Source organism: Falco cherrug, chromosome 8 (assembly GCF_023634085.1).
Source record: "Falco cherrug isolate bFalChe1 chromosome 8, bFalChe1.pri, whole genome shotgun sequence".
NCBI lineage: Eukaryota > Metazoa > Chordata > Aves > Falconiformes > Falconidae > Falco > Falco cherrug.
In genome coordinates, this window is record NC_073704.1 from 8,181,125 (window position 1) to 8,195,174 (window position 14,050).

A 14,050-nucleotide genomic window follows, 5' to 3' on the forward strand; every position below is an offset into this window, starting at 1 on the left:
TTATGCTTTTGAATCCACATTTCAGCATTTAAAATTAGCCTGGCTGCTTTTTTTTTTCCCCAGAACTGTTCAGCACTCGTAGATAGCACTGGCTTTTTTCAGCAGCCTTGGCAAATCAAACTGTTTCTAGTCAGCAATCTAACGTTAAGAACCCAACCCAAATGGGATCGTTTTGACTGCTATGCTTATCTTTCCTTTCTCAACCCTAATTCAGCGGCAGTTCTGCAGAAGGAAGCCTGGACTTGGAGCTCTGTGGCAATGGACAGACCACCGGCAGCTTGGGACTGGCTGCCCTTGCCTGTGGGATCCCTCGCTGGTTTTTCTGAGGGCGACACAGATGGGGAGACAGGCAAGACACGGCTGGTGCATGAGAAGTGAGGGTGCTAATGGTGAAGCAAAACAGGCTGATATGCATTCAGGCTTGCAAAATAGCATTTAATTTGCAGTTAGCCCAAGAATTAAAACAGAACCTGTTAATTTGAAGAGGGGTGGGTGTGTGTGTGACTGTACAAATGGGCTTTCCGGCTCCAAAGTCAGAGGCACTATACCTCAGGTTCACAGCAGGATGGCAGCAATGCTACAGGCTTTTTCACATCTTGCTCTCTCCCTATTGCTATAGAAACGCCAGTGGTTTAGACATTCCGCTGCCAAATTTTGATCACTTTCCAGTGGCTCTTGGAGCCGTGCTAGTTTGCTCAGCAACAAAAGTGATGGCTCGAGGAGTCAATGGGTAACGAGAGGGAGAGACGGCGTTCTTCTGTCCTGTTTGGTTTTTTTCCCCCAAGTTGAAACTGCAGCTTCCGGAAAGGAAGCTTATAAAATTGATAGGTTCTATATATCACAAGCCCAGTGTCTGATTGACAGCCAGTGCAGGAATAATTAAGTCATGAACATCTTTCTTCAAAGCGCTGCAGTTCATTTTAATGGACACGTTTCAAAAGCACTAAGCGTGTGTGTCTGTACAGTAAAAATGGATTGAATATAGGGGAAAAGAATAGTAGATGGCGGCTGTTACACTCGTTTGCTCTGCTGCTGATGGGGTGAAGTGGAAACAATGCCATCTTTGGCATGTGACGCTTTATTTGTGGTAACTCGTCAGTCCTATAATATGTCAAGTGGTACCTCCAAGTTCAGAACAGTTTCATTGAAGAAAGCAGAGAGCTTTTTCCCTTTGGAAGGCAGGGACTCGAATATTTAGGGTGAATAATTAAGACTGAAAAAATAAAAACATATTGTGAAAGAGAATGCATAAGTTCTGTAGAAACTGATGTGTGGACCTAGCAGTTATGTGAATGTTTATCTGCACATACAACTTAAGGGGAACTTGAGTCCAGCAGTGTATTGAGTACACAACGTGGAATGAAAGAACAGATTAAAATTGTACAGCAATAACTTCTGCCATTATAAGACCAGATGCTTTTTTAAATCTATCCTCCTATTTATCTGTGTTCATAGGTATGTTTGGCATATTCCTAAGCCTGCACGTGCTCTGCAAGGTATGTTAGAGAGGGTAAGCTTGGGGCTTTCATTGGACTGAGCTGTGCAGCAGCCTCGAACTCTGGCATTTTCTGCTGAGTAATGTGCTAGCCAAGGGCTCGGGCACCTGCAGAAAATGCAAGTCAGGCCTAGTGATTTGCACTTGCAGGTGAATTCAGTAAGCTCTTCGATGCTTGTAAACAGGCTTGGAGGCAAATAGTGAAAGAAGTGTAATGTGGTAGCATGGTCACATAGCAGAGATGGGATAACTGACGTTCTTTGTAAAATTAAGACTTTAAGAAAAACATAGGTCTAGTTTATGTTGCTAAAAAACCTACAGCTTGTTAAAGAACTGCATTTGCATTTCATGCACCTGTCACAATCTACTATGCCGTGTGGAAGCTCTGACTCGGAGAGCCTTACAGAACTCGGCACTGCTAACGAATGGGTTATTGGCTGGGGCTTTCTGATGGTGCCTTTACCTTCTGAAACATAAGAACCATTTTTTCTTTTTTGCTCCTGCTCTGTGTGCCTGGAGAGGCTATCAGGAGGGAGATGAGGCAGTGGGAGACGGTTCCCCTTGAAGCCTGCATTTCCTCCCCTTCCCCAGTGAAGTTTGGGCTGGTGGCATGCTCTCTGCTCAAGTTTACAGACTGTGCACACATGTTACCCCCCAGTAGGCTCTATCACTGTGCAATCTGCTGTTATTGTGGTGCTTTCTCCCCACTTTGCTTGTGTTTATGACCCTGTTAATGTCTCGGCTGCTGACATCCTCTAATGCGCGTGCTAATGTTAATGTAAAGAGGTGCTGTGCCTTTGCTTCCCAAGGAGAGCAGTCTCCTCCTGGTATTTTTGCTCTGTGCACGTAGTGCAGCTGTGTGATGTCTGGGGAGCTGCGTAGCTGTTCTGCAATGTGTTCTCCATACCTGTGTCTGATGCCGTGGTGTGATGTGACAGGGGAATAAGGGTGGGGGAGGTTACAGAGGCTGTAAAAGCTGTTGGCAATGGTTGAACTCTGCTTGTGTACTTCAAAGCGAGCCATGTTGTCCTTTCAGTGGGGCCGCCGCAGTCGGGGAGGTGCAGATCTTCCCCGTTTGGCTCGGAGATGACTGCTGTGGTTAGCAGCCCTCTGAAATGCAGCCTTAAGTTTTAAATTGGACTATACTTTCATTTTAACTCTTAAGGAAGAATTCTCGCTGTTGTCACACCTCTCATCTTTTTTTGTCCCCATTCTTTCCCCCACTGAGTAAGTGGAAATAACAATGAATAACCTCACTCCTGGCTCCCTCTTAAAGAGAGACTTTGCTTTCTGGTTTGAGGCAAACATCTAAATGTATAAAGTGACCTGCATATCTTTTTCTGATGTTGATACACATGAATATGACCAAATTCAACACACTTTGTTTGGGCTTGGCGGTTCCTTTTTTTTTTGAGATGGATCAGACACCCAGAATCCATTGGCATCTAATTTAAATTGTTGGCAGATACGTAGCAGACTGTATATCCCCCGTGAAAGTGCTTCATTTGAATTATCCATGGACAGTTTGAATCCATGGATAATTAAATGCACTGTACATAATTAATTTGTAATTGAAATTTTATTAGCTTTGCTGCATTTAACAATTTGTTGGAGCTGCCAGCAGATGGCTCCTTAACCCTTCTAATACCGCACCCAGACAGCAGCCGCCTACACTGGAAACTGCTCTGATCATAGAAGCAATAGTTGAGGTTGGAAAGGACCTTCAAGACCATCCAGTTCCACCCCCCTGCCACGGGCAGGGCCACCTTCCACCAGCCCAGGCTGCTCACAGCCCCATCCAGCCTGGCCTTGAACACTGCCAGGGATGGGGCAGCCTGGGCCAGCGTCTTGCAGCTAGTAAAGCAAAACGATGGGTCACAGAGGCTTGATTTGCTCTTCAGGAAAATCATTATTAAAAAAACCCCCACCTTCTCGTCCTGCTGTCTGTCAACATTCATCAAAGATCAAACAGAGCTTCTGAAAGCCTTGGGTTAAACTCTGGCTCTGGAGTTTGGAAAGTGTGACAGTTAAATTGCTGCACTTGAGAGACTCGATTCTTGCAGGGCACGTGCACAAGGCTCCTCCAGACTCAAAGGCTTTGGTGGATTTTTTTTTTTTTTTTTAAAGGCCCAAGATTAAGATTTTCTGGAAGCTTGAGTTGTTGCTGAAAACTGCTCGGTACTCTGTAGTTTAGCTGCTTTGAAGCATTTCTGCAAATATAAAGGAGCAAGATGCTGAATAGGCCTTATCTGTGGGAGCCTCACCAGGCAAATATTCCAGTGGCACGGCGATCGTGTATTTTGGCTTGTTAGACACAAAACTGATATAAAACTATATATATGTATAACTATAAATACTGTATTCCAACAGGATGCATTTAATTTTTTGACACTAGAGGAACACAAGGTAAAGCTGCCTTGTCACAGAAGTAACCCTGTATATTTGAGCATTGATGGTATTTAGCACTTCAAAGGTCTAGGCTTCTAGCAGGCTGAACTGTACCAAGAGAAAAATTATTGCTCTGGGATGCCTGGGAGAAAGGCTGTCTGTACTGTTCCCCAAACTTTCAACTGTAATGAAGAGTTTTGTGTGGCAGGGAGATGCTAAATACACAGAGTTCTGTCAATGTGCTAGGGTAAGCTGTACCTGGTTCTTCAGACTGCCAGAGAAATGACTTTTCTGAAGGGACAGTGCAGCAGTGGGTGTGAATATCATGAACCTGATTCGGTGGAAAAAACCTGGCAGGCTTCAAAATCACGTTGTCTCTAAACACCGGGTTTATATACATCCTATTCCTTTTTTGGCATAATGCTTTTATGGTTACCTCTGACTTGCTAAACAGCGTAACCAAACAGCCTGATAGCAGTCCCCTAACAGTGAGGTGTTGAAATATTTCTGCAGCTTGCAGCTCTTGCTCGGTACAGATGGCTGCACAGCAGCACACTGAGCTGTTCATACCCGTACGTGACTCCTCTGCTGGTATTTCCTCCTGGCCACCTCTCTCCCAACCTTTTAGCCTGGTCAGTGTTGCACTAATAACATTCTCCCACGTGTGGCTTTTTGTACAATGTGCTTTCTGTGTGCTGCTGCGGCCCTGGTAAAGGACCCAACAGGGGCTGTCTCACTCTGGTAGTGATTAACTTGATGGCTGCCTTATGGTTGCTAATGGAAGGCCAGTGCTTGTCATTTTTATTGCCTTGGAGTTAAGCCCTGTGAGCTACCTGCATTTTTACACTTCTGCTTCGCAGAGTCATGAATTCTACCCTCTCTCCTCAATCCTTTCTGGATATGTTTGGTTTTTTTCCTGTGCATTCTTTGCATCTTTTCTGCAGTGCAACAGCTTGTATCAGTGTTTTGTGCCTTGATGGGAATGTTAGAGAGCCAAGCCATCGGTTGGTACGAGCTGGCAGAGAGCTCCACTGAGTTCAGGCTGGCTCTGTACATGGAAAATGTGGCTTAGACAAAACATTACAGCATGTTCTAGTTCATGCTTGAAGGATGAGTTTGGTTTTGGGGACTGCTGGGAAATGCTTCTATATTGGAGACAGATCCTCTTTTTTTTTCATTCCAAAGTGCAGCTGACCTGGCAGGCTTTGCTGTGCCTTTATGGAGAACACAAGTACTTGAGCTTTTGGTGTTTGCAGCTTCTTTCAATGGCTTTCCTATTTGGTATTAATCTGTCATACATTTCCTTTGAATAGCAGATTGAAATGTTGGTGTTTTCATGTTCTGGTATGAGAAGTCATTTCCTCCACATGATATGTAAAATGCCTGCTTTGAGGAATACGCAAGCCTCACGTTAGATCAGGGCTGGTATGTCTCTCACAAGTCTCCTCCCCAAAATAAAAGAACTTGGCTTTTCCATCTGAAATAAATTAGGGTTTCATTTTTCCCAGTGCTATTCACTTGTTTAGGGTGTCTCCCATGAAACAACTGCCAGCAGCCATAACTACAACTGAGTGTAGTTATGGATCGAAAGTTTCCTGACGGTCATTTTATGCTCTCCAGTGTTTCCTTTCATTACAGAAACTCTGTTGTTTGCAGATGTGATAGATAATCAAAAGTGCAAGGTTACTTCACCTTTATCACAGAGCACCATTAATTCATATTTAGTAAATCTTGGTGTTGAACAATGGTTACATGGATTGTAAGATAAAAGAAAAAGAAATGTCATGCTTCCTGTCATTCACTTAAAACTATAAGTGGTAGGTCTGTATTCTGCTTGGCTAACTCTATAGAAAGACACTTCTGAAAAGCTGGAGTAGAAAGCTTGCTTGACAACAGTCACAGCTGCTGTTTGGAAAAAAAAAAAAAAACCAAACCCAAAAAACCCCAAAACCCCCCAAACAAAAAATTAAAAAAAAAAATCAACAGAAGTGTCTGATTATGGAGAGGAGGCAAACTTTTTCCCCTGCATGCAAGATGCTTTACCAAGGTGGACTATGTCTCAGTAGATTGAGAGCTGTGAATACAAGATACCACTTGCTTTCATGGCTTGTCTGCTATATGTACCACCATATATTGTAGTCTTAAAATAATCCAAATATGTTTACACCAGACTTTTTTTTTTACCATGGTGAAAAATAAGCTGTTTTGGGGGGTGCAAATACCAATACTCAGCTTCCTCTTGTCAAGGAATTTTTCAGTATGTGTTGCTCTTGTGTTTTGCTTCAGCTTGGGTAACAGTAGATTCCCGCAAACGGGGCTGTAAAAGATTCCTTACCCTTTGATTCCTTGTGAAACTTGTTCCTGAACATATAAACAATTTCCCTTGCTGCAATTTGTGTCCGTTGCTGTGCACGTCTGGGAAAAGTCTGACTCGTTTCTCTGCATTATCCCACGAAGCCCATGAAAACAGTAGTTGGACCTCCTCTTACTCCAGCCTTCCCTTAGGCTGGAACAACTGGGTTTGCTCAGCTTACCTCACACACTCTAGCCCCCTTACCTTCCCGGCTCTCCACTGGACCTGCTGGTTTGTCAGTGCCTGTCTTGTAACAGGCTAGCCCAACAGTGGACGCAGTTGTGGTCTCTTAATTATCCCCTGCTATTTGGCACTTAATTGCTTTGAGAAGTTGGCTATACTCTTGATGATATAGGCCAGAATTTGTCTGACTTTTTGCTCTATGGACACCCTGTTAAATTGTGTTCAGCTTGCTGTCGTTGAGAACACCCAGTCCTCCCCTGCAAAGCTGCTGCCTACTTGGTGGGCTACACCTTGGACCTCCTTGTGCTGTTGGATGGAGTTACTCCATCCCAGGTGTGTGTGTGGGACCGCTGGGTGTTGTAAAGAAATAGCAACTGATGGCAGGACAAATGGAGCAGACAGCTGTGGCAGGGACTTGAGAGTTCCCAGAGACAGGGAAATCCAGACACATTTGGCATTGTCGAGGAAACAAAAAAAAAAAAAGAGGGATTCTAACAGCAGAGGTGAGAGCCTATGTAGATGGAGGACTGCTTCCAGCCTGGCTCTGAGAACCTACAGAATCTGAGTCGAAGTATTCAGCAGATTGACAAATTAGTGACTCTGCCACAGGGACAGAAGGTGGCAGGGAGAGGTGAAACAACTGAAGGGATTAGGGATGGAAACTGAACATAATTGATTTGAATGATGCTAAGACGTAGCTGGTGCTATGTCGATATAAGTCTGCACAGAAATGAGCATGCAGATGATACGTTCCTTTAGAGATACTCTGTGGTATTTGCTCGGTGGTGAAAGGAGGAGAGTTTGAAGCAGTACTGCTGTTGCAGTTGGAACAAGTCACCTTTTGATAAGCAAGTGCCTGGACAGTCCTTATTTCATGTGATTGACTGCAAGCTACTTCGATCCTGGTAACTCATGAAGGTTCACCCAAGTGTTGTTGCTTCTTCTGTGACAGCTATGGTAGAGAAGTAAGCTTGGACTGCTCACTGTAATTTTGGGGGAGGTGTTGGCTAATGTTCCCGTTTGGTCTTGATGTGGAAAAAGGTAAATTTTTCTATACCTATATTTAGACTTTACCTAATGTATGTATATATACTTGCATATATAATGTATACAGATATGCAAACAATTTTATGTATGTGCCAGTTAGTGTACATATTATATGGATGCATGTATACAAAAAAAAAATATCTTAATATCTTCAGCTGGAACCTTCTATAGGAGTGAAAAGGCTGCCTTTCTCCTGTGTTTTTAAAGGCCTTGTGCTCTAGCAGAGTCTAAATGATGGCAAGGGTGGTCTGTGCTGTGCCTGCAGCCAGCCGTGTGCTTTGCAATTGATGAGGGCAGAGAAACCCAGAAGGGTGAAATGTGCAGAGCGGAAGCAGGAGAGGGAGGGTTAGCTCAGCCTAACGGCACTAGCTTGTGTCGGGGGGGGGGTGCCAGACCCAGTGTTAGTGTTATGGCATCAAGGGTGCGTGGTCCCAGCACCAGTTGCTTTTCCTTAGGCGCTGCTCTGACCAGCAAGGAGTGGGGTCCTTGGGGATTGCTTTAGTTTTAACGGTGAAACCAGTCCTTTCTGGGGTTGGTGGCACCTGTCACAAAGCCTGCTATAATACTGGATTTAATAACATACATCTGATAAATCCTAGGGAAAGCCAATTTGAATTCAGTCCTTTAGTAGGCCTCTGGCACTGGAAAAATATTGTATTTGGCTTTTTCTAGTGTACACGGTGTGCTTTTTCTTTCTATGAGTATTTCGTCTGGAAATGTTTACCGGCTTCCTTCCTTAGCAGAAATGCTGAGGACTTAGAATGTGGAAGAAATTCTGCCAGGATAGTCTTTCTTTTTTTTTTTTTTTTTCTGAAGAGGATTTGGGAAATGTTCTTCACAGCTCATATGCCTTCTTTAATTTCCAGACTTCTCATACATTTCTGTTAATGTAATCCTGAACCAGGATCCCCTCTTTTGAAAAGCTTGCTGATAGGTAAACAGAGAGCAGTAGAGGGGAGAGCTGTTTTAGAACAGCCCCAGAGAGGAAATTTTTGACCACCCCCAGCCTAGCATCTGATTAAATGCTGCGTGGCAAACATTCCTGACTGATGTGCATATAAACAAAGAACAGAATTTTCTTTATCTATGATGCTTTTAACATTCAAGGTAATGCAAAGCTTGCACAAATGTTAATGTGAAAAATATGGCTACTATGAGTGATTTCTCAAGGGGCATTAAATCCTCTGCAGTGGTGCACACACTGGCTGTCAGCAAGTGGTTTTGAAAACTCAAAAGCAGGGAGGGAGTTTCAAATTAGGCTGGCCATCCTTTGGACCTTGGGCAGCTTTGGTCTCGCATGATTAGTGTGTATGTTCCTTGGTATGGAGGAACTACAAGTCCCTATTTGTTCCACCAAAGATATGATTAACTGAACCAGCTTTGTAGAGAAGTACACGAAGCACAGTACCTTGAGAACCTTGTGAAGCATCATTTGCAAGCCACTCTTGCCTGGATACTTCCTGGCAATGTTGGAAGCAGATAAGTTGAAGAGGTTGGCTCCTGTTTCAGTGCAGATGGCATGGACCAACATTTTCTTTCCAACCCCAGCGGGTCCAGCTAGTAATAAGGCTTTCACCAAAGGAGCCTTCTCGTGGACTGTCTGGGAACCTGTAAAAAGTCATGTGGCACTATTATTGCTTTCATTTAAGTCTGCTATAAAGGTTACAGAATGATTCTTCCTTCTTTTTTCTTCACTGTAAATAATATATGTGAATTAATCGTTTCCTTAATATGACACAAGTGCTCTTGAGTTCCATACTGTAAAACCAGAGGTATGCCCCTGGCACGTTTGAGTTAACATCCCTGTCTGCAGCAAAACTCAGCCACCTTTATTTGTACCTTCTGCTGGGCAAACTTCAACTCCACACCTAGGTGAGCTGAAAGAATGGTAATTCCTTGGTAAATCTTTGAGGACTGATACGAGCTAAGCATCTCGAAGTAGAACTGCTGCTGGTGGCTGTGTGCACGGCTGAGCCTGGTGCCCTGCACAAGGACGCTTGCCTTCAGTCACGCAGCAGCTGTCAGCTCCCCCAGCTGTCAGTTACAGATGTACCTGTGGCTTCAGGTTTGGCATTAGTTGTCGGAGCAGGCTGTCACTTTCCGCCACTGGACAAGGGCATAGGCTCCTGCTGCATGTAAGGCTAGCAGAATGCCTTCCTCCTGCTGTCTGAAATGACAACTTCCAGCTTCCCCATCTTTAAAGAAAACAAACTAATGGGACTATCTGTTGGAGCTGTTTGTCAGTGATTTTGAAAGCAGATGTTACCAGATGTGGTGTTTTCTCTCCTTTAACCTCTGCCTACCCTTCCCTTCTTGGGGTAATTTTTCCTCTTAAATGTTATTGTTTTTCAGTGAGCAGTGAAGACTCTGGCTGTCTGTCACTCAGGCTAGCTGTACACCAAAATCCTCCGCTGCTGATATTCCCTCCAAGCCCAGCTGCCAAGTGTGGTTTTAGCTCATCTGCGGAGGAGCTGGTGTCGTTCCCCAGTCCTGAACATGGCAGCTGCACGTTGCAGAGCAGGTATGAGATATCTGCTAGCAGGAGGAGGATCCTATTCTGTTCGCTTCATTTTATTCAGGTGAGCAAATGCCAGGGTTGCTATGCTTCACTTGCTCTGCCAGCAGCAATGACTGCTCAGCATTTCTAAATCTGTCTCGATGGCTGCTCCAGGTAAATTCATTCTGGGCTGCAAGAAATATGATCCATCACCTGGGAAAGCCTAGCAGAAACGCCTGCGTTGTGAAAACAGAACCACACACAGATTCAGGTGGTTGATGGTGATAGAACTTGTCTTCCCTGCAGCTCTGTCACTGTATGAATTAGGTACAGGTGAAGCTCCAGAGGTGGAAGTAGCAGGAAATGTCAAACGCTTTATCCGTATCCGCTGCTAAGTGCAGTAACATCACTGCCTCAATGCCTGAAAATGTCTTGTGTCAGTAGTGGTAGCTGTTAGGAAGCCAGACTTGAAAATCTGTGAGAGCATCCTGTTACTTCTGACGGTCTCAGAGACCAGTGTCTACCAGCCTATGGGACCAGCTGGGGGAAACTGGCCCTGAAGGTGACAGGCTGCCGAGGTGCCTGTGGCTTAGCCTGGAAAAGTTCTCTTATTTAAGGGGACAGCTAGGTAAGAATGGTATTTAAAAACAAATCTAATCAGGCTGCCTACCTGTGTCCTAATGGTTTAATGTCCCAAATAAATGACAATGAACCGAGTGTGAAGATGAATGCCATTATTTCAGCACTGTGCAGGATGTAGTGAAGTTGTCAGCCACCCAGGCTTTATTAATATTTGGTCGTTCCATACCAATTTATTACTATTACACATAGATTTATTATGAGGGGAGCAGCAGACTCCTCTGTGGTTAAAGATGAAGTATATCTTCTACTATTATTTCTCCTTTCAGCTGCTTATAATTTCCTCGATGCCATTTAAGCTGGAGCTTTCCTTACCATCAGGTGACTATTTTGAGAAAAACTTTCACTCCTATGCATACACAATAACATAATGATTAACTGTTTTGAGACCAATTAAGTAAAATAAGTAAATTAAGTAAACCAATTAAGTAAAAATAATGTATTACCCAAAAGGTGAAACTGTTCCTGTGCCTTTTTTGTGGTTCGTGTAATATTTCTTTTTTTACTCAAAGGCATTTTTCAAACTGCTACTGCAAATGCTTTTTGTTTGTTCAGCTAGTCAAGGGTCTCTTCTCCCTAGAATTTTTGCCAATTGTATAAATGGCAGAAAATTTATGGGTCCTCTTTCCCCCTGCCTTGGGGGTGTGTCTTGGGGCTCAATTTCACTGGATTAGGTGGTGTTAAAACATAACTTTGGAGGAGCTATCCAATATGTGAAATATCCCTGCCTGCACTGACTGCAACATGGTAACTGCTGAGCTTTCTCAGGTGATTGCGGGCAGACTTGCAATCCTCCGGTGAGGGTTTATCCAAAACTACCTTGAGCGTGGTTTAGATGGGAAGAGCCCCATCTAGGCTGAAGGCAGGGGTGCTGCTAGCATCCTCTTTGTTAACCTGACTGCAGACTGAGCTATAGGGCAGCAGGAGCACTCTTCTCCACCCAAAACCTGAACGCAGCAGACTTGTGCATGAGCACACTGAGCTCTCTACAGTGTATCGAGCCTGCTTTGGGGACAGAGGAGGCAGGAGGTGCACGGAGACAGCCACAGAGTGTGTACGTACAGAGCAGCCTGAGCACCGGTCTTTCTGGAAGGCTCGCAAAGGGGAGGAAAAAGCAGCAGCTCTGTGTCAGCTTTGCTCCATTTGCCAGAGAGGGAGGCTGGGAGCTGTCAGCTATTTTGCCCTGTAAAGGGGATCAGCAGACAACGACAGAGCCTGGGGGAGCATGTGCCTAGTTAAAATCTCCCCCAAATCCAATCAGGAATGGAAAAGGATGCAAGCGAAGTATGAGTAGAGGCCCTCGAGACAGGCATTTCTTGCAATCACCACAGTTTGGCTCAATGCCATTCCCAAGTAAAATATGGGATAGATTTTTACATTAAAAGCAAACAACCCGACCCAGCACAGCCTTGTTAGATATTGGTTAAGTCTGGCATTAAAGCTGCAAGGGCGTTTAAAAATGTTCTCTCTGATGTACAAAATGTATTCAGACTAATTCCTTAAACGATTGCATTGTTTAGTACTGAGTAACATTAGCCAGCTTGTAAAAGGTAAATTGCAACCTTAGCCCTTCCCTTAACTTGATTAATTTTGATCACTGGAGCTTGTTTTAGCTATTATCTTTCCCAAGTGATTTCCTTTTATGTGCTGCCATTCACAAACTGTTAACATGCAAACAGAGATGGTATGGAAACGCAATACCTGACAATAGTATGTGCAAGCTCCTTTATGCACTATTAAAATGATATGGTCTTCACTCAGAAGACTTAATTGAAAAACAATTATACTGCAAAATGCTTTAGATTACGATTAATCAAGCCCTGTCAAAGCCAGTAAAAGCGCATGTTACTGACAGGAAGCAAAGCAGTCGTATTCTGCCCTCTAGTAATTTTTGCTGTGCTCTTACCTAATGGCAATATTCCATACAGCGCTATTAGCTGTCTGACATCTGCGAGAGAGGGCATTGGCTCTATATCTACCTGACGAAGTGTGGTCCCCAGGTAGCTGTACTCGCCTGTAGGGAGGAAGCGTAGGCTTAATAAATGTGACACGGCATTGTTATAAAATGCATAACTCAAATACTGAAAAACTACCATAGAATACCAATATTACATGCTCTCCGCAAACCCAGTACTGTCGAGGGACAGGGACTCAAGCGGGGCAATATTGTTGTGGAATGTGGCCCTGAGAAATCTGAAAGGTGAACTGCAAAGGAAAATGAAGTTAAACACGTTGTGGGCTTTCCCCTCCAGACGGCAGAAGGCGTTCAGCAGAGCAGTCTGTCTCCAGTAACCTTTTAAAGAAACTTTGTGGAGAAGAATCATTAGTAGCACCATAAATCACGCTGCTGGCAAAGGATTTCTAGATTTGGGATTTTGCAGGGCTGGAATCCCAGTGAACGATGCTCTATCAGAAGAATTTCAAAAAGGGGGGAAAAGAGATTTTAACAACCTTTCCCCTGGCTGCATCACATCTCAGCTTCTTGCTATGTTAAGACGTTTGCGTCAGCTAATTTTGGGGGGGGTCTTTGCTTTGCAGTTTGCTCTTTCGTGCAAAAAGCTTCCACGAAACAACTCAAGAAAACAAAAAATCCCTGACACGAACTGACACAATCTAATCTTGTCTTAGCTCTTGTTGCAGAGCCATAATCACATTGCCTGCCCTGTCGAAGTCCGTGCACTAGGCGTGCTGGAGAAGAAAGAACCAGAAGGATGGGCCACAAGCTGGAAAACTAGTTGTGATGATGTAGTCAACGATTATTTTTTAGCATAAACTACATGCTGTTATGGTGAATACTATTGAAAAATAATAGTATATTATGTTTTATTGGAGAGAAAAAAAGGGAAAGCAGTAAAGATCTCTGGAGCAGAGGTAAATTAGCAATGGTTAAGAGAGAAAGTGGTGTTGTGATGTGGGGGCAAAAAGACAGACAAGCTCTCATGCAACTGCCCCCTCCCCTCTGAAGGATAAAATTCATTTCAGGTTTTATCTTTTATTTAAGGAGAAATCAAAAGAACTGGATAGGAATTAATCTTCACAGATTTAATTAGAAGGCATCAAAGGGTTTAATTGCAACTGAACATAAATCACAGTGGATATTCTCTGACTAATTTAGATAAGGTCACCAAGAAAATTAGTTCAGTGATGTCGGTTTGTCATAGAGGGGGGACGTTTCAGTGCCTTTACTCGCTGTGTAGCACAATTCCACTCTTTGTCCTTTTCCCAGGAACTGGGAGTAAGTGACCTTCCTCAGGCTTCAGCCCTGTAAGAGCTGAGCAGATGAGCACTTGTTTTTCTGCAGGCTTTGACTGTGTCCTTGGACCCTTGAAGGGAATTTTTGTGGATTAAAAAAAAAAACCCAAAACCCAACAAAAGGTTAGGTCCAGATCCTAGGCCATCTTTAAATACCTACTGTATCTTGTTTGGCAGCCCAAGAAGCATGATGGTT

The 14,050-nt window shown here is 43.8% G+C and overlaps 1 protein-coding gene across 1 annotated transcript in view; it reads right to left on the reverse strand.

Annotated features, from left to right (window-relative positions):
- Positions 1-14,050, reverse strand: part of IQCA1 (IQ motif containing with AAA domain 1) — a 112,297-nt gene that overhangs the window by 12,864 nt on the left and 85,383 nt on the right. Inside the window, exons 14-15 of the mRNA XM_055719502.1 lie at positions 12,509-12,616; positions 8,875-9,074 (exon numbers count right to left, since the gene is read on the reverse strand). Of these exons, the coding sequence (XP_055575477.1) occupies positions 8,875-9,074; positions 12,509-12,616 (308 nt within the window). The remainder of the gene's footprint in view (positions 1-8,874; positions 9,075-12,508; positions 12,617-14,050) is intronic.